Genomic DNA, 26714 nt, shown 5'->3' with positions numbered 1-26714 from the left:
CCAGGCCTTCCTGTCCTCTACCATCTTCTGGAGTCCATCTAAGCTCACGCCTACTGCTTCAATGACTCCATCCGGCCACCTCATTCTCTGTCGTCCCCTTCTTCTCTTGCCCTCAATCTTTCCCAGCATTAGGCTCTTCTCCAGTGAGTCCTTCCTTCTCATTAGGTGGCCAAAGTATTTGAGTTTTAGCTTCAGGATCTGGCCTTCTAAAGAGCAGTCAGGGTTGATCTCCTCTAGGACTGACTGGTTTGATCGCCTTGCAGTCCAAGGGACTCGCAGGAGTCTTCTCCAGCACCATAGTTCAAAGGCTTCAATTCTTTGGTGCTCAGCCTTTCTTATGGTCCAGCTTTCACTGCCATACATTGCAACTGGGAAGACCATAGCCTTGACTGTACGCACTTTTGTTGACAGGGTGATGTCTCTGCTTTTTAGTGTGCTGTCTAGATTTGCCATGCTGCAAAGATTACGCAGCCTTTATTTCAGAAAGCTACCCTTGAGATTTATTTTTCAAAAACTTGACTTCTGTCCTTTGTTTGGTTTAATTTTGTTGTTGTTTTTTTGCCATACAAAGAGGTACCACTTAATGCACAATCATGCGTGTGAAAAATATGGAAATTTAATTCTTTTTTTTAAAATAAATTTGTATATGCTGTTTTAGTACTTTTTATTAATATATGCATTTTTGTGAACGTTTTCTTGATTTTGGTATTGATTTTTTTCCCCGTAAAGCAGTTACAAACATTTTAATCCTCATGTATCTCTTTCAGATTTGCTTTTTTCAGGTTTGTCTTTTATTTTTTTCCAAGAAAATATGATTGCTTTACCTACAGCCCAAGCTCTCTCCATGCAGTTTCTAAGTATTTCTTTCTCGGGTTCTCACTGCAGGTTTCTATTGCATGATTATGATCCCACGATCCCACTGACTCAAAAAAATATTGCATAAAGGAAGTGCATAATAGCAGAATCCTACAGGCATGTACTAAGAAATCTGATAAGCAACACTGGAGTGCAGCTGAAGCTAATATAATAATTTAAACACCAGAATAGTTTATCAAATAAGGTAGTTAAGGATGAGAAGAGGAACTTGGCGTACGGCAAGGGCAGGGAATTTCTAAAAGGCCAGTGTTTCTCAAACTTGGCAACTTTTAAGATGTTGCCCATGTTTGCTGGGGAATTCTGGGAGTTGAAGTCCACACATCTTAAAAGTTGCCAAGTTTCAGAAACACTGCTTTAGCCCTTGCATGCTTTTCTGTCCTCTAAAGAACTTTATTCCAATTCTCCTCAGTGTTCATTTCTTTAGTGGATTCTCAAGTCTACTCAACAGGATTCCCACAAAAAGCAATAACAGAAATGCTCAGCAAAAATAAGGTGTTTGAAAACTATTCTGGGGTGAAGAATTTGTTTGGTTTTGTGAAGTGCAACAGTCCTTGTTCTTCAAGAAAAGAGCAAGTGGACAGAAAAGGTACACGTAAGTACATTCATCTTTTATTGGTGCTTTTCTTCAGTGCCTCCAAATACATGTCAGCAGTTTTTTTGTAAAAGAAAAAGGTGCCGGAACTCACATATGTCATACACTTGCCTACCCTACAAGGTTCCATCCAAAAAAGGTGCCAGAACTCCATTCTGAGCGTTCTATGACAAAAAAAGCCCTGCATGTCAGAAGTACAATCCCTGCCTACAAAGAACAACCAGTAACCTGTGCTGGTTCTTGTTTCTCTCCTACTGTAATAAAAAAAAACCTTCAGTTTTAGTGTACTGGGGTGAGGGAGACATCTTAGATTGACATTTAAAAACAAACAACAAAACAAGAGAAAAAAATGGCAGAGAAACCATCTGCCATGGGACGGGAAACTACGATGGGAACGAAAAAAAGGAAGATCATCTCATAAAAACCCTGAAAATCTCAGTAGGGTGGGGGGCATTTGAATCTCACAGGGCCTCACTCTTGAGCAGGCCTCTTCAAACTTGGCCCTTTTATGACTGAGGAATTCTGGGAGTTGAAGTCCACAAGTCATAAAAGGGTCAAGTTTGAAGAGCCCTGCTTTAGAGGATAGAAGCACCAAGTTACAACCTTTATCGCCATTGTGATGGACTGATTATTATTCTCAGTTTCAAGCAAATGTCCCAAGGCAATTTCACACTTCTAACTTAACTGTGCTGTACACAGGTAGTCCTTGATTTATGAACACAGTTGGGACCAGAATTTCTATTGCTAAGCAAGGCAGTTGTTAAATGAGTCATGCCTGACTCTGACTTTTTTTTGGCCACAGTTGTTAAATTACTGCAGCTAAGTGAATGATACAATTGTTAAGCAAATCTAGGTTCCCCCATTGACTTTGTGTTAAAGGCTAGCTGGGAAGGCCAGAAAGGGCAATCACATTATCCCATTTCTCTCTTTAATATCTAGATCAGGGATCTTCAAACTTGGCCCTTTTATGACTTGTGGACTTCACCTTCCAGAATTCCTCAGCCAGGCACGCTGGCTGAGGAATTCTAGTCCACAAGTTATAAAAGGGCCAAGTTTGAAGACCCCTGCTCTAGAGGGCAGGTATTGCTAAAGTGAAGATATCCTTCCAGGCTCCTGATAGATTGATGAAACTCATAGTTGGCCAACCCTGCCAGATCAAACCAGTTGGACAGATACTATGGGAGACAGGCGGTCCCTTAAATAAACAGGCCCTACAGAAGGGCTTTATAGGCAGTGACCAGCACCTTGAATCGTACCTGGAAGCAAACTAGCAACCAGTGCAGTTCATGCCCATTGTTGTTCATGCTGCTGAATTCTACCAGATGAACCTTCTGGGTAGTCTTCAAGAGAAGCTCCACATAGAGCACAATGCAGTAATCAAGCCATGAGGTGACCAAGACAAGAATCGCTGTCTGCAGAGTCCCCCAGATCTAGGAAAATACGGTCCTGTCACTTTTGGTATTCAGCCTCCCCCACAACTGGGATGCTGTCTCTGGAAGGACATCAAATGGAGAATGCGATCCAGATATATTTATAAAAAAAGGATTTAGAAATCACCCACTTGTCAGCCCAACAACTCACATTTATCTGCTTCAGTCATTTGTTCAACAATTTTAGAGGAGAGGCAAAAAGAATGCATCTAGCTACAAAAAGACTGTTATGTTTTCATTCATTAGGAGTGGCTGTTTTTAAACAAGTTTGGAAGGCTGCTACAGTTTAATGGCAGATGAGATTTATAATATAAGATACCAATAATGCAAATGTATATGTCTATATCACCTTAATTTTATTACAGGTATTACAAAAACAGATGAGAATTTAACAATGTTCTGTACCTGAGGTAAAAATATTACAAAAATATATGTATAAAAGAATTTGATTTTAGTGCAGTTTGGAGCTTGATACAACAATCAAATCCAAAGGAAAGTTAAAAAATATCATCCAAGAGGTAGCTTATTCCTTTAGTGTGCTTACAGGATGCATTTCCACACTCATAAAATTGAATTCGTACACTGCTTCAACAAATGGAATTAGAACAGGCAATGAGCTTGAGTTGCACAGTTCTATTTCACAAAAAAATTATGTTAGCATTAGAAAAGAGCATTTCAAACATCCTTACTAAAATTGTATTATTGATGTTCCAAATAAATATTCCTATTAGAATAAATGTTTAACATAAGAAAAAAAAACATAGTTAAGTGGGGGGTCAGGCTTTGAAACAAAGTTTCTTGAATAGTTATGGCACAGAGGAGAACATACTACAATATTTAAAAACCAATTTTAACAGTAGTGGTTTTGTGTCAATTTATGCTTAACTAAAGTGAAAAGTGAAAACAGAGCACCAATTAGTAATCTGCATGCTTTAAGATTTCTGTATACAAAGCTAAAGCCACTCATACCTATGAGCACAAAATCAACTTGATCAACAGAATACAAAATACTCAATTAGATAGTTACTATTTTTCAAAATGGGAAAAATACAAGTAGACACACCATGATAATCCTTTAAGCTCTATTTTTAAAATGCCCAAATATCTATTTAAGGCATCATTAATGTGTAGAACAAGCTGGAATAATCCTTCTGGCAGAATTCATTGTATCAGCTTCATATTAGTGAAGATTTTCTTCTCAATGTTTGTTTGTCACAAGAGTTTACATGTTCATATGCTCCTACAGGAATACTGAAAATGTAAGAAACATTAAGGAAAACCTGTTTTTTAGTTCACGTACAATGAAAATTGTGTCAGGATTTAATGCTTAACCTGTATAGGTATCTGACTTACACCCTATTTTGAATCATTAGAGTATACAGGCTATCCACGCTTACTGACCACTCCTTCAGTGACCATTCATAGTTATGGTGTCCCTGCAGTCACATAATTGCAATTTGGGACAACTGGTGTGCATTTATGACAGTCACAGCAACCCATAATCATTATTTGCAACCTTCACAACTGGCTTTTAACAAGCAAAGTCAATAGGGAAGCAGGAAGTTACAAGTCTCTGATTTAACGGTGAACTTAAGCCTCCAGGAGAATGAGCAACAATGCTAAAACTGTCTCCATAGATGGAAAGATGGATTTCAATGCAAATACAATCCTTCCTTATCAAAGTCTTGCCTTAAGCATGAGTGATGTTTCACTTCCAACATGGGGTTTCCTTAACCAGGTTAATGCTTCCTTCAAACCATGTAAGCAAAGAAATGGTATAAGAAGCAGCAAGTAGTTTTTGCCCCGTCATCTAGGGCAGGTGATGCATAGCACCTTACTGCATACATTTGGACACTGATTTGGTAGAGCATTTGGTTTTTCTCAAGATCAAATTATTCCTGCTAGACCAGGGGTGTGTCAAACTCGTAACGTCACATGACGTATCACGACATATCGCAACGTTTTTTCCATTGCCGGCAATGGGGTGGGTGCGGTTTCGCCATGACGCATCCGGCCTGCAGGCCGGCAGTTTGACACCCCTGTGCTAGACTTAATAGCTAGCCTTTCTCTCACCTCCCAAAGCACCATCAGTCCAGAGAGGTTATTTTTAAAAACCATTATCCTTTTAGCTAATGTTTATGTAGGGAGATAGCAGACAATATTCGAAACAGACAATCACTTTATCTACTTTTGAGGCTCTGAGACAAAAAAAAAGAGATCAAGGGATAAAATTCCCATGCTTTCCGAAAGCTGTCCCATTGTTCCTTTTAGCTAAATACTTAAAATATTTTTAATTTTGCCTAATCAGAACACAATTCACTTCAAACGTTCTGAGAAAAGATTCCAAAATCTGGTTACACTTTTTTTAAAATGAAAAGTGATAAAAGAAGCAACCTTGTCCTTTCAGATTAGATTTAACACTTGATTAATACTTTACTTTTTTTTTCATCTTCATTTAGGCCTGAAAAGTCTTCATGTCAGCAGCCTGGCCAAAAAGATAACACTGTATATGTCAGGGATCTTCAAACGTGGCCCTTTTATGACTTGTGGACTTGGTAACAACAGTGCAAATTGGAGTTGTGGCTTTATTAATATAAGCGAGAAGTAGAAGCCATAGGACCAAATATAATTCTTGGTTTAGTATTCCTTTAATATAGCTTCCTCCATCTTGCTGGCTGAGGAATTCTGGGAGTTGAAGTGCACAAATCATAAAAGTCCCAAGTTTAAAGACCTCTGGTATATGTAAATGAAAAAGAAAGGATATCATAGCTTCATTCTTCAGATGATGAAGTAATTTCTTTAGAGGAGGATAGAGACACAGGGATGGTACACAGCCCAGCATAACCAACTTATGTTTGGCTCTTGTAATGGCAACATTAAGACGTCTCCAGTCCTTCAGAAGTTCTCCAACCTATTATTTTTAAAAAAGGGAAGCACAAAGAATGCTCACAAGTTCTCCATTACTTTCAAATAGTAATCATTCTTTGCATTGGTTAAATAGATCTCATCAATGATAACCATTAACTAACTCCAGAAGAATGGTGACCCTCTGCTTCATTTAAAATCAATATGATTTTTTTCATATAATTTAGAACTCTTGTCTTAAGCACAAATGGCACTTCACTCTTTTAACACAACATTGCAAACTGTAATCGTTACAGACCTGAGCAAAACATTTTTTTTACATATTGCAACTTCTGTTGCTAAAGATGATAAGCTTTGTTGGTGAAAAGTTGTAAAGAAATCAGGAAAAATCAAACAACTAAAACAATTTTAGTTGGATCTCTCTTGTTTAAAAATATGGACAGTTGTTGAAAAATTGATAGAAAATATTTTGAAAATCATTTCAATTCAAAATAAATATATTCAAATCTGGTGACTATTTCTTTAATATATTAATGCTTTTTCTATTAATTATTGTTATTTGTATAAATGTTATTTTGGGTAAAAATACCAAGAATGGATGTTTTAAATGATTGTATTCATTCATTCATCATTTTATCATAGACACGTGTGCATAGAGTACGTAACTCCTATTTTTTTCTTTTCAGTTTGCTTGTTTTTTTAATTCCTTAACTGTGTATTTTATTTTCTGATCTATCCTATTGTGCCTATTCTTATTAGTTTGATATCCATCATTCGTATCTCTTTTATTTCTAAGTTCGAGCACCACTGCAGATGAAAGTGGCATGCTTACAATTAAAAGAAAGCATCTCTGATATACAGTGTTAATACAAAAGTGTTTTAATACAAAAACAGGACTACTAGGCTTACACCTACTTGCACACTGTCTTATCCATAGTGTATTTATATATACGCTATTTATATGGACTCTTCAAACAAGGAGAGGAAACCTACAAGAAAATATCCAAAATGAAAACCAGTCACTCGTATTAAGATCCATATTAGATATTTTGTAGAAAGAAAAAAAATCTATAGTAATTGCTAGTACAGCTTTGCCCTTTATCCTGCTAGCACATGAACCTTGTAATGCACTGCACTGTACATGTTAAATGTTGGATACCAAATCTAAAATCCCTGAACTATGAATAGATGTATGATTCTATAGTGTTTACTCACATTTCCATCCACATTGTTTCTTACAAAGGATACTATAATTATACTCTTGTCTCTTCCCTGGTATCTGTCCACAGTATTTACTTCTACATCACTGATGTCCGAGCCTGCCATCAAGTCTGTAATGATCTTCAGTTGATGTCTATAAGGAGATATGACTCCAATATCTGAAGGCTTACAACCAGCCTAAAAAAAATTATCTCACTGTTAAACTATGGAATCCCACTTGGCTGTGACAGAATGCATTCCAACCATTATCCTTTTAGGAGATTTAGGAAAATAACGTTTAGAAATATTTCAAAAGAATCCTATCCAATTTGTACTACCCACTGATGATATAATAGGCTAAATGAACTTCTCCTTCACCTCTTCTAATCCCCTCTTAATCTGATGTCAGCTACTAATTACTTTTGATTTTAATGCAACTTTATTCTTAGGTATCTTTAGTCCACCACCTGCTTTTATCATCTCTTAAGCCTGGGGTGAGTAATCTGAGGTCCACAAGAAGCACTTCTCTGACATTGCTCCCTTACTCCTTGTAACTGAAATAAATTAAGGAAATCAAATGTGTCTTCTGGCTGCAAAAACTATGCTCACTCATCCTAATAATATTAATTATTGGCATATTTTTATCCCATAACACATTTTAGCTTATTCATCACAGAAATGTATTTTTGTTGAAAACTATCCCAAGATATGTATTTTTTTTCTGGGTTATATAGGAACAGATATAAGTGCTTTGAATATCATGTGGAATGCGTGTTTTATATTTCAGGTAAAAACACAGCAGCTACCTGCCATTCATTAAAGCAAACTGACCCGCACAAGTTGGAATTAAAAACAAGATTCTGCTGCTTTGAAGAATCCAGTCATTAAAGTAAATGCAACTCTTGAAGCAGCAGCAACAGCAGCAGCTTGTCTTATTGTGTTTTGCAGAATCAGAACTTGTTCTTTCAAATCATTTTTGAAGTCAGCACAGTCCTTTCTGTTAAGAGCAAAGTGCAGTGGAAGGATTGCACTTTGCAAACATTACACTCCCAGTTACTAGTTACACCATACAATGATTTCTGCTTTAATTCTGGATACAAGTCAAGATTGATCTCTTATGCAGTAAACCAGAGATAAGCCCCTTTTCCCACCTAAAAGAAGGAGGCTTTCAGATACTTTATGTCATGGTTCCGATTAATGAGACAGATCAAAGAACACTACATGATTGTTTATTCGAAAAAAGTCTATAATAATGAGAATGGAGCATCGGCACTCATGGATGGATGCCAGAATCTGAATTCTCCTCCCCTTAACCCATCATATCCTACAGAATCTCCCTCTCTTAATTACACGTCATGAATCACATTCACCAATTAGTTTAACACACAAAGTTTCACTTCTCTTCTGAAGCGAGCTCTTATCTTCTCAAAACATCAGGGTTGAATTCCTCCCGCGCTTTAGTGATTCAAAGCCAAACAGTTAAAGCAAAAGGCTGCCTCTTATATTGTCAGTGCAAAAACATGTCAATGTTTGCAGCATTGACACTTTATCTATATCTGTCCTGTGGCCTTACAAACTTACTATTTTCAATAGGAAGAAAGAGGAAAAACAGGTCTGCTTCTCCACAGGAAAAGAAGGGAAACTGCATTCTACCTCACCCAAGAAAACAAGAACAAATTGCCACTTTTTCCTACAAATAAAATGAATTTTCAACCACTTGTGATTAGAGGAAATTAGAAGTTTGGTCTTCAAGTGGTATGAATTCCAAGGTACAAAACCAACCTGTGGACATAAATCACCAATCTCATCACACACCCCAAACATATCAAGGCCAGGCTATCTGAAGGACTGAACTAGTAAGTGAAGACTACTAGTATATCTTTATTTAACAGGTATCTCAACATAAATGAATAAACAAAATCTCCATAGTGTTAAATACAAGAGAAATACCTTTAGCTAAATATTTAAACCCAGACAATATGCTGCTGATAAAATATTAAGGATTTGTGATTTTATATATATAGATATATAAAAGAAATACCTTTAAAAACATGGACGTGAGTAAGATCACCAGTCTGGCTTCAGTCATGTTACTTATACCACCTTTTTCTGTCTGTTCTGGGGCTTCGACCTGAATTAAAGACCAACATCATACACATGAATCCACAGCAGTGCAAATCTCAAGCTGTTTCTTAGTTTTAATCAATCAAATCAGATCTGGAAGGGACCTTGGAGGTCTTCTAATCCAACCTCCTGCTCAAGCTGGAGACTCTATACCAGACATGTCAAACACAAGGCCCGGGGGCCGGATCCGGCCCGCAAAGTGGTTTCATGCGGCCCGCAAAGCCATCCTGAAAACAGTGAGGCCCCCACTGCCTTGGCCCTGGCCCAGAGACCCTCCTCCTGCCAAAGACCCTCAGATCTGTCCCACTCCTGCCCAGGCCCCCATAGGCACCCTTGATGTGAACGATGTAGAGCTGGCCACACCCACCCAGTAGGCCATACACACTTTAGCCATGCCCACCCAGTAAGCCACACCCACCCAGGCCACATCCACCCAGCCCCCTGAGGGCAACCGCAATGCTGATGCGGCCCTCAATGAAATTGAGTTTGACACCCCTGCTCTTTACCATTTCAAAAACTTTAGGAAGACTAAATTGAGCTATATCAAAAACTGCTGCAGGTAAATTATATAATTATGCTACAGGGGACAAATTTTACACTTTGTTCCAAAGCAATTTGCTTTTAATTGAACCATTTTCAAGGAAGAAAAATAGAATAAATAATATTTAATTACTACATCAAGGGAAATGGAAAAGGAAAAAAGACAGGATACAGGATAGAAGGAACAGAGCAAAAGCAAAACTGTTGGGATAAGAGAGATTTGCACTGGATGAAACAGAGGACACTTTGTCTTGCTCAAAGACACAAAGCCACTATTCTCCTGATGGAAGATGAAGCCAGCTATCAGAGACTTCCTCATATTAATTCTGCACCTTCAATTTCCTGATAAACAGAACAAAACCCATCATCAAATTGCCTTGGGGATGAGAAGAGAGGCCTAATAAAAAGTTACCTTCTCTGTGTTAAGGAAACAAACAGGATTATTTGGATCAAGTGTTTCTTTTAGCCACATTTCTGCAGAAGACTCTTCCAATTTTAGTTTTTTTAAATTAGGCAAATCAATGACAGCTCTGGACACCTTTTCAGAGCCACATTCCAGTTGACCATCATACACCAGCTTGTTGCTCAGTGACATAATTTTACTAAAGGGATTTAAAATAAAATAAAAAGTTAGATTTTAGCAGTCTTCTGGTGCGATGAAACAACAGTTGCATGCTTACACACCTGTTCATTCGGTACTGGACAGTTAGATGCACAACAGCGTTCTTATTTTGTTCCAGCCTTTTGAATAAACTTTCACTCATGCCAAGTTCTCTGCAATAAAAGTTCAGTCAGTGATTTGCACATAGTACCGATAACAGTCAGTATAAATTCCTGTAGCATGCCATCCTGCTTACCTTGCTTCTGGATTTTGCACAAGTGGAGGCAACTGCTGGTGGTCTCCCACCAGCACAAACCGAAGTGAATAGAAAAGAGGACCAAGGCAGATGGGCTGGCTTATCTGAGATGCTTCATCCACTATGCAGAAGTCAAAACATTTACGAGTGAAGATTGGATGATTTATGCCCATGCATGTTGTTGCAATGACTGGCTGGAAAAAGATGAGAAAGTATCATGACAGCACCGCTATTAATAGCACCTCTTTTCTTTTCTTTTCTTTTTTTAAAAAAAAGACATTTCAACCTTAAATGAGAAATGCGTTCAAGTTCAAACACTACAAGTTTGTGTACCCTTTACAAGTTGTTAAACGCATTTCTTAACTTAATGTCTCTCTGCTGTCAGAATTTGGGATGGAACTGAGTTTAATTTATTATTGCAACTGTCTATGTATCTATCTATTTTCGCTCCTAACTTTTAAATAAATTGGTGGCAGGGAAGTAAAGCTGATCAAGGGTGAAGAGGAAAGGAAATCTTTCTCTGCAATCATTCCATCAGTCCTGGATCTTTCAGAAATTTAAATGGTTAAGATGTTTGTACGTTTATTCGTAATAACATCTCAGAATTCCTTTCTGTCACAAGTTGGCCAACCTCTGCATTCTTTGGACAACTCTAATTTTCTTAGATCCTTAGGAACACACATTTATTATCTCACAAACAGATCTTCTCTAAGCAAACAGATTCCAAGTTAAAATCTGCATTGTCTAGTGCAGGGGTAGGCAACCTTGGCTCTTTTATGACTTGTGGACTTCAACTCCCAGAATTCCTGAGTCAGCCATGCTGAGGGGAAAGGAAGTTTCCAAGCTGAGCCATGCTGGCTCAGGAATTCTGGGAGTTGAAGTCCACGAGTCATAAAAGAGCCAAGGTTGCCTACCTCTGGTCTAGTGGCAAAGATTCCCAATTACAGAGCTCCAAAGTGGCTTTTTTTATGTGCAGGAACTCCTTTCCAGCACAGCAACTGTGGATTACAACACTGCATATCTTGAGAATTTGAAGGAATATAGTTTATGAGTGGGCAAATTCATCTTCTTTTGCACATGTGTAAAGTAACAAAAAACAGTCCCCAAACTGCAAATTCATCAAACTCTTGACCATGGATACTTAGATCTATTCCATTTTTAAACAGTAAAACCATTCAGAATGGAGTTATGGCTAAAAACCCTTTTGTACAATCATGAATCTCTATATAATTGTGGAAAAAAATAAAGATGCATTACCTTTCTTGAAAAATATGAATGCACCTTTCTTATTAATCTGATTAAGACTAGTATGCGCTCTTAATTAGGACATAAATATTATGAAATTAAAACAATAAATAAATATCACCAACCTACTCCCCAGTAGATACTCTTTTTAGCAACACTCGATTCCTGAAAGGCATTTTCCTTACCTGATTTTGGTATAGTTCCTCCAACTGAGCCACAGTTTTAATACACTTTGATCTGCAGATCTCTTCTTCTGTAAACCTCTTTATGTCTGGATGAACCTTCTGAGCTCTTCCTAGCCTCAAAAACCCCACCTTGAACTTGGCTAACTTAAGAAGGATATTGTCAACTGCTGTATGGGTAAAACTAGTTAAGAGGACACTGAAGCCACAAGCATAAAGAATCCGAACCTAAAACATCAGAAAGACAACCAAGAAAAAAGCAAGTTTAAGCTATATTTTATTTAGTTTCCCCTGCACTGATTCCTATCCCACCCCACCCCACCCCAAATAATATGAGAGCAGATCAGAAGGCATCAACTCTTACGTTCATAAAATGTTTCAAGAAAGTTTACAGAACTGTACAGGCTAAATCTCACCCTTATTCAACCCTGGATATTTCTCACTAACTGCCAGGCACATATTCAAATTGTATATAAATCAACCCCAAAGTACAGATTTCCTCCACGCTGTAGAAAATCTGTGTGGAAGCATGAGGGAACGCTATTCTCATGTCTCTGGCGTGTAAGGGTCTATGCACTGTGTAAGTTCAGAGTTGAGCGACTTTTTGATAGTCAAAAGCAGTGAGTGTAGTGGGCAGGTTACAATGCAAAGCAGATGGCGAGTAGGAGAATTTGATTTAAATACAGGTAGCCCTTGTTTAGCAACTGCCCCATTTAACATTAACAACTGTGAACAGTAATGATGAAAAAGTAACTTTATGAGCTGAGTTGCCAGTCCCAATTGCGGTTGCTAAATGAGGACTACCTGTATATCAAACCTATTTCAGGTCATATTTATTCCTTTCCATCTTAAAGTGACAAAACACTGTCATTAGTTTTCAGCAACTATAGTCAGAGATGGCTCTGCAGGCCAAATATATATATATATAAAAACAGAAATTAAAGGCCACCTGATAACCTAAGATTGGAGTATTCCAATAACTGAGGGGCTCCTACAAAGATGAAGGGGTCAAACTATTTTCCAAAACAATGGATAGAAACTAACCAAGGAGAGAAGCAATCTAGAACCAAGGAGAAATTTCCTAATGGTGAGAGAAATAAACCGATAGGTTGCCTTCAGAAGTTGTGGGTGCTTCATCACTGGAGGCTTTCAAAAAGAGACTGAGCAACAATTTGTCTGAAATGGTATAGGGTCTCCTGCTTGAATTTATACACGCTAGAGGTACAGAGATCTGAGCTTTTCAATGACAATGTCAAGAATTCACTGCTTCAATAGAGATATCATAAATAATGTCCACATTAAGTCACTTAATGTGGTTTGTTTGTAGTCACTTCCTGGTTTGTTTTGTCAAACAATCTTTACATTTTGGACATTACAATACAAAATTATCAAATTCGCCATAGCATTAGATCAGACATGTCAAACACAAGGCCCAGGGGCCGGATCCGGCCCGCAAAGTGGTTTCATGTGGCCCATGAAGCCATCCTGGAAACAGTGAGGGAACAGCCCCCACTGCCTTGGCCCTGGCCCAGAGACCCTCCTCCTGCCAGAGACCCTCAGATCTGTCCCACTCGAGCCCAGGCCCCCATAGGCACCCTTGATGCGAATGATGTAGACCTGGCCACGCCCACCCAGTAGGCTATACGCACTCTAGCCACACCCACCCAGTAGGCCATGCCCACCCTGGCCATACCCACCCGGCCCCCTGAGGGCAACCGCAATGCTGATGCGGCCCTCAATGAAATTGAGTTTGACACCCCTGCATTAGATCAAACCTTCAAGCAAAGGGGCAGTTGCTAAACCTTTTTCAAAGTCAGAGGCTTACGTAAGACCTCACCAAAGCACAAATTGTCGTAGTCTTTCCCGTTCCAGGCATACCAACAATAAGGGTGTAATCCTTTGAAAGAAGAACTTGTTTCATTGCTTGTTTTTGGGGTTTATTCAAACCTAGGATTTAGCAGACAAAGAGAAAAGCCATTAATCCTGCATGGTAACTAAAACCGTACTCTATTTCTTTTCTGCAAACAACGTTAAGAGAGAAAGTATTTGAACACCCATGTTAGAATATTATCTTTAACATTTAGTCTATTTAGTCTTCGTTCCCCGTAAAAGAGAAAATGTACTTCCATCTAATCCTCTCTCTGTTTAGTCAGTTGCAATGAATACAGTACAGGCCGTCCCCTCATAATGAGGACTGGGATTTCTGTTGCTAAACATATCAGTTGTTAAGTGAGTCACACCCAATTTTACAACCTTTTTTGTCATGGTTGTTAAGCCAATAACCGCTGCAGCAATCAGGTGAACCATTGCAGTCATTAAGTGAATCCAGCTTGACTTGGCTGGGAAGGTCACAGATGGCTATCATGTGACTCCTGGGACACAGCAACCATCGTAAATACAGGCAGGTTGCCAAGTGACGGGCTTCTGATCCTGTGACCATGGGGGAGGCTGTGACTGTTGCAAGGTCAAGGGCCAGGTTGCTGAAACTTCGCATAGTCACTAAACAAATGGTTGTAAGTCGAGGACTACCTGTACAGCATTCTCCAAAGAAGTGGACGAAAGTGTTCTGCGAGAACAGGCATGTTTGTGGGGGAGTCAGGGAAAGGCATTTAAAAGTCTAATTGTGAACCCCCAGTCTTTTTTCTACTAGCTAAGAGCTGAACCTGGAACTAATTCACTGCTGGGTCTTGTAATCACTCCCTTGTGCTACAAGTAATACTTGTTCCATGCAAAGGCAAATTTGTAAATTGAAAGTTGCTTCCATTTATTTTTCTGGCAATCATATTAGCAATAAATGCTCATTTCAAAACACACACACACACACACACACAAAGAGAGAGAGAGAGAGCATGTTCCACTAGTAAAAAACTAGAATACCAGTTGGAGAAATACCTGCAGGCTTACTTATAGTTACTTTACGTCTGAATACTAAGTACTAACGTTTGCAAAAAAGTTGGAAAAGTGAACCACCATAAAGAAATCAGGCAATAATTGGCTCTTTAGCAGAAATTCAAAATGCTTCTTCAGCCCAGAAAATTCTATATACGAATACACTTAAAAATCCAGCACAAACAGCTATCCTCCTTCATATAGTATTTGTAAAAATTACAATTACAAACAGATGAACTTGGAATTTTAAATTTTAAATTTAATTTAATTTAATTTAATTTGTATACCGCCCTTCTCCCGAAGGACTCAGGGTGGTGAACAGGGCAATACATAATAAAAAACAGGATACAAAAATTAAAAAGTGATTAAACAACTATGCCCGTAGTAATTGATATATATTAAAAATTAAAACTAATTATAAAAAACCCAACCCCATCCCGTCAGACCAGGCCAGCTTGTTCAAAAAAGAAGGTTTTGAGATCGCGCCGGAAGGAGCGAAGGTCGGGGGCCATCCGGAGCTCGACCGGTAAGCGGTTCCATAGGTCTGGCGCGCCCACAGAGAACGCCCTCCCCCTGGGGGCCACCAATCGGCATTCTTTGATCGGAGGCACCCTGAAGAGGCCCTCTCTGTGGGAGCGCACTGGACGGAGGGAAGTTGACGCCGGCCACAGGTGTTGCCGTAGGTAATCCGGACCCATGCCATGTAGGGCTTTGTAAGTCATCACTAACACCTTGAACCTCACCCGGAGAGCAACCGGTAGCCAATGCAGCTCGCGGAGCAAAGGTGTAACATGGGAGTATCGGGAAACCCCCAAGACAACTCGCGCGGCTGCACTCTGCACCAGTTGAAGTCTCCGGGTGGACCTCAAGGGCAGCCCCATGTAGAGAGCATTACAGTAGTCTAGACGAGATTTTGCCATCAATTCCCTGAATATCTTTTCAATACTGTGGCATTGGTAATTCTTTAAGACCTGCCTGATTGTGAAGATTACTGAGTAAAATAATTATTTTGTGGAATGAGTGTATTGCTGAAGGTGTACAGATTCTAATATATTTGTGTCACAAGGTTTTGCAGATGGAAGGTATTAACTTAATGCTCTGGAAACTGGATTATTTTCTCCTTTAAATAGTCCCTTCTATGAGGGAGATGGACAGTTTTTAAAAAGTGATAAAATAATAATTTGTTGTCCCCTGTACCTTTCAGAATGTTTGCAACCGTGTCCTTTGCTTCTGGAGGAAGAACAGAACTCAGGTATTGAACAAATTGTGGCTTGTAGAAGTCTATTATTAAGTTACGAAGCTTTTCACTAAAAGAGAAGAAGAGGGGGAAGCTGAATAGTCAACTCTGGAAATATTTCTAAGAGTAATGTTACTTGTGTGGAAATAAAGACCAGAAAAATACCTGGCAGGAGAATTTTCCATTAATTTAGAAAGATTTGCTAAAGGGGCTTCTGTGCCAAGGGCTCCTTCCACATGATCTAATCTATATACAGTGTGCCCAGGGAAATGAGATAAGTTCCTGAAACATATTAAAAAGAACCAGTAAAATTCCACAAAAAGTTCAAATACCTCCTGCCCATACAAGATACACTTTAAATCTGCTCGCCATTTCAACTGTGATACAGCGGCTTCTATACAAGACCCATTTCTCATCAGGAGCACACCTCATCCTGACATTCAAACATCTCCAGACAAAAACATTTCGCTAAAACTGCCTGAAATCCCAAGTACAACCAGTTTTGATACTTACAAAACAGCTTCAATAAGGCAGACATGCAAGAAACTATATACAGATCTGCCAATGTCACAGTAAACAGAAATATCAGTTTATTAGTGGGCTCGTGTAATCTTATTCTCAGCAGAATATAATAATAAATTGGAAGGGACCTTGGAGGTCATCTAGTCCAACCCCCTGCTCAGGCAGGAAACCCTATACCATTTCAGACAAGTGGCTGTCCAGTCTCTTCTTAAAAACTTCCAGTGTTGGAGCATTCACCACTTCTGGAGGCAGGTCGTTCCACTGGTTAATTGTTCTAACTGTCAGGAAGTTTCTCCTTAGTTCTAGGTTGCTTCTCTCCTTGGTTAGTTTCCATCCATTGCTTCTTGTCCTGCTTTCAGGTGCTTTGGAGAATAGCTTGACTCCCTCTTCTTTGTGGTAGCCCCTGAGATATTGGAACACTGCTATGTCACCCCTCACCCTTTTCTTCGTTAAACTACACATACCCAATTCCAGCAACTGTTTCCTATATGTTTTAGCCTCCAGTCCCCCAATCATCTTTGTTGCTCTTCTCTGTACTCTAGTTTCTAGAGTCTCAACATCTTTTTTACATCATGGTGACCAAAACTGGATGCAGTATTCCAGGTGTGGCCTTACCAAGGCATTGTAAAGTGGTATTAGTACTTCACACGATCTTGATTCTATCCCTCTGTTAATGCAGCCTAGCACTGTGTTGGCTTTTTTGGCAGCTGCAGCACACTGCTGGCTTATATTTGAGTGATTGTCCACTAGGACTCCGAGATCTCTCTCACAGTTGCTACTATTGAGCGAGGTACCACCTATACTATACCTGTGCATTTGATTTTTCCTGCCTAAATGTAGAACCTTACTTTTTTCACCATTGAATTTCATTTTGTTAGATAGTGCCCAGTGTTCGAGTCTGTCCAGATCCTCCTGTTTCTTAAGCCTGTCTTCTGGAGTATTGGCTATTCCTGCCAGCTTGGTGTCGTCTGCAAATTTGATGAGTTCCCCATCTATCCCCTCATCTAAATCGTTGACGAAGATGTTGAAGAGCACTGGGCCCAGAACAGAGCCCTGGGGCACCCCACTACACACTTCCTTCCATGTAGATGCAGTTCCATTGAGGACCACACGCTGAGTACAGCCTGTCAGCCAGCTACGAATCCTTTTGGTGGTGATGCTATCTAACCCACATTTTTCTATCTTATCAAGTAGTACGTTGTGATCTACTTTATCAAATGCCTTACTGAAGTCCATGTAAATTATATCTACAGCATTTCTCTGGTCCACTAGTTTTGTCACTTGGTCAAAGAATGCAATAAGATTTGTCTGGCATGATCTGTTTTTGACAAACCCATGTTTGGGTTTAAATATATAAATATAAATGCAAGCAATACAATGCGATCAATACCTATCCAATAAGCAGGAAAGTTTGGTTCTATTGACCTCCTGAATGTAGCCAGTAGATAAGCCAAACAAACTGCTGTCTTCAACACTTAGAACAACTCTGTCCCCAACCATCAAAGTTGTGATTGGCACACAATCATCTCTACGCTGGAACCAATGTAGATACTGTCCGTCCGAAACTTCTACTATATTTTCCATTCTGATCATATTTCCAATGCAGTCCCCATGTTTTTCTCTGCAAACAATCAAGAACAAAGAATAAAGTGGGTTTGGATTTCTTCTATTAAGAGAAAAACTCAGGCTATACAATTTCTTCTTTCTTACTGTAGTGTGTAGAATGAAGTTCATAAATGAGCTTACAAAATTCACTGTTAATGCTCGTTTCAAGTCTTTGTCTTACCTTTCTGCAGCAGGCAGCATCCATATATTTTTATACCCTTTTTTCCCATCCTTATACTGTGACTCCAAAGTTAGCATTAGATACCAGAGATGGAAATATTCCAAGTGAGAAGGCTTTAAATGACAGATCTCCTTTTCCGTAGCAGCCACCATATCTGAAGGCATCAAGACATCTTTCCGGTGTTCTACAGCCCTGAAACACAACTGAACATGAGTCCACCTAAAAAAAACCTAGATTGTATGATTCCTGCTTTCCTGTTCAACCCTCCATTACATTGTTCCTCATATCAAACCAAGAATACTTCTTGAAATTATGGTATCAGCCATTCTGAACCAAGGCACATTTTCACATCACCTCTTTAAAAGAAACTTACCTACTATAAACTATACAGTTCTGCTTCTGAGAGCAATAGCGACAGGCTTGGCTATCGTTAATCAAAGGAGGGAGAGGGGCAAGCTGTGTCTGCTTTTTTCCTGTGGATTTACAGGTGTTGTGAATTAAATAGAATGCCAGCTGATTTCTCAGTTTAATCAGTTCTGCAAAGGAGAAAAAAGAGAAACAAGTTCAGACACTCTCAAGGGCGTGGAAAAAAAACATACAACAAAACTTGGGCATTTAGTACATTTGAGGACTGGCCCTATAAATTTCATTCCTCCATTAACTTGAAAATGAGCAAATTATTAAATACAGTTTCGCCATAGCTCAAGTCAGCCTCTTTATTAAATATAGTTCTGCAGGCTAACAGGACAGCCTTGAGAGCGCAGATAACACCCGCTGAAAGGTTGCTGGACTGGTGAGCAGCAGGCTTCTGGGCCCAGTTCAAACTCCTGATCATTATCTACTAGGCACAGCTCTGTAACACATATGCCCAACTTGCCATAACTGAATCTTCCTATAAATATCCATAGAGTCTATTGAGATTACCCCCACCTTGACATGTACATAAGGTGCTCCCACACTCTAGAACATTCTTCCCCCCAAAAATAGGCTTAGTCTTGTCTCTTCTTGCATTCCTCAAATGGGCGAAAACTATTTTGTTTCAATGTGCTTTTAGCTGTAATGGACTAGGAAAACTGATCACGGGAATTTTTATAATTTGTATTAGGTTTCTCTCAGTGCTCTATTCACCACCCAGAGTTCATTGGGATGTGGGCAGCCTACAAACACTGCTAAACAATTTGATAAATACGTTCTTCAAGTTACCCACAAAATTACGGTATGTTTCTTTTTGATCAAAATGACTTGCAACTGTCATGATGAGCAACACGTTAGAGGACAACGTCAAGCAGTAGAGGAGGGAAAAGATGATTCTCAGAAATGTCATTACCAAATGGGGCCACGGCTTTAGATATTTCCAGTTGCCACGTAATATAATTCAATCTTTTTGACTCAGAACTGAGATAGACAGTGAGAACATAACCCAACTGATCTTCCTAAAGAAGCAAAGCTGCAGGTTGTCCTGGAATGCTTTTAGAGCCTCCTCCAATCATGCCCTTTAAGCTTAAGAAAGTGTCTACTCCTCCTTCTCTGCTACATTATATGTATTTCCAAATGTATTTCCTTTTACACTCCTGCGAGTCCCTTGGACTGCAAGGCGATCAAACCGGTCAGTCCTAGAGGAGATCAACCCTGACTGCTCTTTAGAAGGCCAGATCCTGAAGTGGTAGCTCAAATACTTTGGCCACCTAATGAGAAGGAAGGACTCACTGGAGAAGAGCCTAATGCTGGGAAAGATTGAGGGCAATAGAAGAAGGGGACGACAGAGAATGAGGTGGCTGGATGGAGTCACTGAAGCAGTAGGCGTGAGCTTAAAGGGACTCCAGAAGATGGTAGAGGACAGGAAGGCCTGGAGGAACGTTGTCCATGGGGTTGTGATGGGTCGGACACGACTTCGCAGCTAACAACACACAAACACACACAGAGACCACGATGAAAACAGTACAAGGGAAAGAGGGGGGAGAAAATACTGTAACTATACTCCCACATAAGATATTTTTGCCATCAGAAAAGTTACCTCTCCTATCCATACGACTTCCTACTACAGGAATCATATTGCCTGTTTTCAAATACAAGAGAAATCCACCCTCAGGATCAACTCGCCTTTCTTGGCACAGTAGGGAATACAAAATTACCTAAAAACAGATATTTAGAACAAGTAAAACAGAAAATTAAAAACAGAAACAAAGTGAAGACAGTTGCAGCTTTTCAGTTTACGGAGAAAGAGCATTAAAGCTACAGTAATTCAATATTCCAATATTTTTCTGGCACATAACCATCCTAAGATCATCAGTGCATAGATCAGCACTGTGTAAATTCTAACCCCAGAAACAATCACATATAATTACATCAAATGATCGCCTACCTCTGCGTAGATGAAAACATTCCTCCCTCAAAGATATTCTAACCCAGAGGTCCCCAACCTTGGCAACTTGACTTCAAATCCCAGAATTCCCCTGCCAGGCTGGCTGGGGAATTCTGGGACTTGAAGTTCACAGGTCTTAAAGTTGCCAAGGTTGGGGACCCCTGTTCTAACCATTATGTTAAACAGACTCTGCTAGCTGGCTCTTATATATGATACAGTCTTCTCCTAACTTGCTGGGAACATCAGGTGAGATGTTCCTGGCACTCTTCAATTATCAAAACCAAAGGCAATGTCATGGAATCATGGACACAAAGTGCCTTTCAACACAGCACAGAAGATTTATCTACAAAATGCTTTGCAAGTATGTCCTATCAGGATGCTCTTATGAGTGTGGATGCCTTCAATAATCTTCTATTCTTCATGTATTTAAACTTCACATTCCATACATATTCCAACATGTACCTGACTTCTATGCTCTACAGAGTTAGACTCTTTTCCACTTTTAAGCTCCAGCGGCATTATCCTGGTCCGAGTTTTAGATCTTTCGTGAATGGTTACTCCAGCTGTAACATCAATCTTGCCCTTTAAGCCAAACCTGGGGCACCAGATATTCTCCTCAACATCCAGGATTTCCGTAACTTTGACACTGTAACAGGACTTATCTCCAGGTCTGTCACAAAACAATTTGTATATTTTAAGTTAAACTGTTAACTATGCATTTCCTAAAAGACAGAGTGAAGAACAATTAAAATCCTGCATTCCTCTTCAATAGAAGACTGAAATAGTATCCTTAAGAGAATGCTTCTAAGTTACTTAGGCTATTATTTATCTGTGTTTAGCTCCTGAATTAAAGAACACATCAGTATCAATATTCAGCACTTTCATAAATAGAACCAGCTTTTTGCGAAGATCAAAGCAAAAATAGAGTATTTTCTAGAAAAGATGCAAACAAACTACCGTAATTCTAGTTTCTAACTACTAAATATAGCTCTCCGACAACATCAGCAAAACTATGAATACATGCTTGAAAATGTGCCTTCACTGGATAGTTCAGATGACACAATAAAAATGTAACAATTTGTATTGGGGGGGGAAGCCAAGGAATTGAAGACATGTCTACAAATGTGTGCTGTAGTGATTTTACTGTAGTGATTTGCTTACATAATTTACTGAGTAAAGCACACTTGGATAGGTTTATGACACACTAAGTCATAATACATGCTGGCCACATCATGCCTTGCGATTTAAAAACCAAACTGCAGGATAGCTTAGTTGCAGCTTCACCCAAAACCCTCTCAGGAATATGGAAAATCAAAATTATTTGCCAAATAAAGATATTTGCAAAAATTTAAAATACTTATTCATTATTATTAAAATGCTTTAATGTGGGGAATATTTATATTGATATCTAATCGATTTATTATTATTTTTACATGATTCAATACAATATTCTATGAATGCATCCATTTTAATTTTAAACATGGTAAATATTAAGGCTGAGAAACATTGCACCAAAGCATATTAAGTTTGCTTGTATTCAATTAACAATTACTTACTGTTTTAACTGCACATGATTTTGGCTGTGTTTGTATATATAGAGTTCTGCCCATCTAACAAAAGATGGTAAGTATTCCTCAATCTCATGCATTATATCCTTTTGCTCCAGATTTAACTGATACCTTTGGGAATAAAAGAAGGATGTGAGAAACTGGACAGGAAAGATGCTTGGACTTGTTTTCATTTAGCGAAAAGTCAGTTTATAAGAAATTGAAAAGGAGCCAGGACCATAAAATAATTTTATTAATGAAATAGTAACTTAATTCAATTTTTATTTATTTATTTCCATTCTACCTTTATTATTTTTATAAATAATTCAAGGCAGAAAACATATCCAACACACCTTCCATCTCCTATTTTCCCCACAACACTCAGTTGCGCTGGCCCAAATTACTGGCCCAAAGTCATCTACCTGGCTTTCATGGCTAAGGCAGACCTGAAGTCATGATTTCCTGCTTTGAGGAAAGGCTGGTGCTTTAACCACTAGACAAGGGGTAGGCAACCTTGGCTCTTTTATGACTTGTGGACTTCAACTCCCAGAATTCCTGAGTCAGCATGGCTTGTTCAGGAATTCTGGGCACTGAAGTCCACAAGTCATAAAAGAGCCAAGGTTGCCTACCCCTGCACTAGACCAAACTGGATCTATGAAACCAAGTAGAGTTGTTAATAATTTCTGAAGGAACTGCATGGAAACCTGGGTCCTTAATGTTTTTTTTCCTTTCTTTTATAACCCTTTAATCCCTTGCTTCAGGTTTGGAGTAGAGCTGAGATTTTACTGGCCAGATGTTCCTCCTGATGCCTATGCATAGTCTGCAGCAGATATTTTCTCTTTGCTCCCTGACAGAGAAACATCTGTTGCAGCCTAGGATTGAACTCTCAACCTTCCAAGTGGGAGGTGAGTGTCTCCATCTCTAGGCCACCACGCAGCTCTGGTTCTTTAATGTACACCAGATCAAAAAAGAGAGAATAGGAATGTGAAAATATGGAGAGTATTTTGGCATACATTCCCAATCGTGATAACGAGAAGGAAAATGCTTCACTGTTGTAAACTGAATTGGTAGCTGAATGCTGTAAACCTGGTAACCGAAAACATTTTAACAAAGTGAATCTTTGATTTGGAGAGTTCTAATGAAACAGCTCTCACAGGGTCAATAGCAGTAGCAATCCACAACACTACACAAACTAGTCTCCACTAAATATTAAAACTAAGAAAACACAGTTCTTAAAAATTATTTATTAATAACTCTTACAGTTCTTTTAAATACTTTGGTCCATGAACAGTTGAGAAAGCAATTTCTTTCAGTTTCTCCTGCGTAAAATTTGTTCCTGCTTTCTGGAAAATTTCATGTAGAATTGTGCCTAGCAGCATTGCGCGTGAAGTACGTTCACATTTCTGTAAAACAAAACAACCACTCTCAAAATATTTGCATAAATGTGTCCTTCATATCAATTAATCTGCAAAATTCTGTGATTTCCTTACTATGCTCATACTAAGGCCATAGGCCTATACACTTACTTCTAGTAAGTCACTGAACACAGTAAGAACTTATTTCTGAGTAAAAATAAGTAAGGCTACACTTGGAATATCAGCAAGCCAAGAAAGCCAAGAATAAAAAAAACATACAACATATAGCAAAAAGAATATAAAAAAACCCTAAGAAGTGAATGTGCTATCTTAAATTACAAGATTATAAAGACTATTTCTTAGTCGAGTATTATCTTTCTACAATTTTTCTATTATTCTAATTATAAATCTTTCTGAATATAAATAACAGATGTCTGAATATGCATTTTTACCAGTAAAACTATCTATATTCTCCAAGTCCAACAGTGTTATTTTTGTTATATGTCCAGAAGAAATAAAACAAACTTTAAAGATGTCTATTTTGTTTCATGCAAAGATTAAAACTGTCACGGCTGATTATTACAACCTAAAGGGTTTCAGCTGGCCCAACCATATTAAAAAATATTGCTTGTATTTCAAACAAATAATATGGGAGCAGACATATCTCAAAGTTATCAAGATAAAACACATGCTTTAATCCAACAAAATCACAGCTGTCATGGCAGATGAAACTGATAAAACACTGGCAAGCACTGCCTCCATTACTGCATTATAAAAGAATCAGGGTCAATCACCTCAAATATATATGGAAGTAACAAAAGCATTCAGAAGTCCTCTATCCTTATAGGTTTACTTATGAAGTAATAATATGTGACGCATCCATTCAGTTAAATGCCAGTTGAAACACCAGTAAATGAATCCACCCAATAATCCAGCACCATTTGGGAGCTAAAGTAGATTGTGATTTTATTTATAATAAAAATTCTTGATGTGACAGCTGTTTTAAAAATTTAGAAATCCAGTGTTGTTGTTTTTTTACTTACCCGGAACTTTTCACTCAGTACAGCTCTTCTCATGCACTGAATGCTCTTTGATACAGTCGTACCAGAAAGTAGCACATCTGGATACAGAATCAAGTATCCTGAAACTGCATTTATTATCCATATACCAGAATTGCACTCTCCTTCTAAGTGAACAATATCTCCAGGCTGGAGTGGAACAGAAATCCTTTAAAAAAATAGATCATTAAAGGGGGCAAATATGTTTGGGAATGGGAGATAAAATAAAAAAAAATAAACTATAATATCTGTACATGATCCACCTCTGCTCTATGTATGTGTACATACAGATCCCCATATTAGCAGGGAAAAATAATTTTGTTTTTCCCCCCCATGTGATTGTTATGTAGATTTTTGAAGCCCAAATCTGTTAGCCTAACAAGACTGGATATTTCATTGGATAAAAGGCATAGATTTACTTGCATTCAAAACTGCTTAGGTTAGAGCCATTTTAATGATGAATAATTAGCATAAATAATACAAATAGTGTTCCTGTTTTCTATCCTAACACCTGCCATTTGGAATATCATCCCCTCAGAGGTCTGAATGCTCAACCCTGCTGATCTTTCACAAAACCTTAAAGACACATTTTTAACACTGGGATGGATGTGTGACTCAAATGTGTGGTGCAGTCTGTGCAATTGTTATGTTAATTTGTTGGTGGTGGTTCTGTTTTTTACCTCAATTGCTTATAACTCTGCACTGTTTTTAAAATTGTATATTTTATTATGTTTTTAATTGTGGTTCGCCACCCAGAATTATGAATTTGAGTCAGGCAACTACATAAATTGAAATAATAAAACAGGGCACAGGTAAGTGTATCATGGATATAAAATGAAAAAATATGTGAAGAAAAAAGTGAGAAAAAAACCATATTAACTATCATAAATACTAAAAGGGTGGTTAAGAAAACTAAACATACCTTTTCCAATTTCCTTACGAGTTATGTTCACAAGACATACTGAATAGCAAAACAGTTAATCATAGTTTATGCTAACCCAGTGTGAATCCAGCCCGTGCTTAGCTTTGGTCCAACGTGCATGGACACCCCCAAAATATAATTAGGTAACAGGAGGTAAGGGTAAGTATGCAGTACGAACAAACCATAAGAAAGTTTCCATAAAATATTTCCCCAAACTCTCCCTATTATTCTTATAAATTCATCACAAAATTAAAATTTTCACGATAGGGTTTTAGTTAGAAATCGGCCAGGTAAATGTCCACTCCATTTGCCAAAGATTTACCAGTCATCCTGAAGGATGCACAACTCTTTCTCTGAATCGTCAAGCAGAGAGGAAACTATTGTCAGACGTTTCTCAAGATCTTCATTACACTGGACGTGTACAACGCAGTATCTGTTGTTCAAACCTCTCTGGAGTACAGTATCCGGGAAGCCAACCATTTTCTTTGGAAACCTAAAATCATTAGGCAGATCTGTTACACCTACAATAACCGTTTTCCAGCTCAAGGACCAGGGTGGGGATGTCACCTGGCATTAAAAGAGGGGGAAGATTTCAGTGCTGTGGTTGTGGCTATCCTCTTTGCCCTTGTTTGCCTCCCTCTCAAAAGGGCTCAGATGGGATTTCGAGTGAGATCCATTATCTTCAGCCAAAAGGTCAAGCCCAAGAGGCAGGGGTAGGCAACCTCGGCTCTTTTATGACTCGTGGACTTCAACTCCCAGAATTCCTGAGCCAGCATAGCTGGCTCAGGAATTCTGGGAGTTGAAGTCCACGAGTCATAAAAGAGCCGAGGTTGCCTACCCCTGCCAAGAGGGAACCGTTACATTTACTATTTTTCACTTTTAACCAATATCCCGGCCATCTCTGGCCTTTTTTTTTAACTGGAAGCAGTACTTCACACACACCCCTCCCGGCGCTCTTAAGCCCCCGCTTCAGCCCCGGCCGAGACTACCACCTTTCCGCCCCGGGCTCGTCCACGAAGCTCCGCTCCATCAGCTCCTCCAGCGTGGCTCCGTCCAGGCCCTCCAGAGCTTCCTCCCCTGCCGCCATGGCCAAGCCCGGGACTCCGGCCGCGGAAGCCCGCCAAG

General features: G+C 38.9%; 1 protein-coding gene and 1 long non-coding RNA gene across 5 annotated transcripts; one reads left to right on the top strand and one right to left on the bottom strand.

The window, feature by feature from the left end:
* Positions 1-1394: 1394 nt before the first annotated feature.
* Positions 1395-5501, top strand: LOC308668508. Its single transcript, XR_014026543.1, has 3 exons — positions 1395-1468; positions 3264-3308; positions 5358-5501. It is a non-coding gene; the product is annotated as an uncharacterized lncRNA (long non-coding RNA).
* DNA2 (DNA replication helicase/nuclease 2) lies at positions 3234-26714 on the bottom strand. Of its 4 annotated transcripts, none has more exons than XM_081328506.1 (21): positions 26582-26714; positions 25912-26082; positions 24653-24836; positions 23515-23657; positions 22264-22386; positions 21170-21377; positions 20360-20477; positions 18719-18881; positions 18346-18537; positions 17950-18180; positions 16203-16319; positions 15998-16107; positions 13737-13858; positions 11915-12139; positions 10485-10678; positions 10312-10401; positions 10040-10229; positions 9005-9094; positions 6979-7161; positions 5663-5809; positions 3234-4157 (listed from the first exon to the last, which is right to left on the bottom strand). In XM_081328506.1, the coding sequence occupies exons 1-21, from the start codon at positions 26674-26676 to the stop codon at positions 4074-4076; spliced, it is 3180 nt and encodes a 1059-aa protein (XP_081184632.1). In that variant the 5' UTR covers positions 26677-26714; the 3' UTR covers positions 3234-4073. The 4 variants fall into 4 exon arrangements, 3 of the variants coding, with proteins under 3 accessions (XP_081184632.1, XP_081184633.1, XP_081184634.1); XM_081328507.1 differs by having other exon boundaries at positions 13749-13858; XR_014026542.1 differs by lacking the exon at positions 3234-4157 and having other exon boundaries at positions 5661-5809; positions 6979-7117.

The sequence above is a fragment of the Vipera berus genome, assembly GCF_964194415.1.
Source record: "Vipera berus genome assembly, chromosome: 5".
NCBI lineage: Eukaryota > Metazoa > Chordata > Lepidosauria > Squamata > Viperidae > Vipera > Vipera berus.
This window is presented reverse-complemented; position numbering and strand designations above follow the sequence as displayed.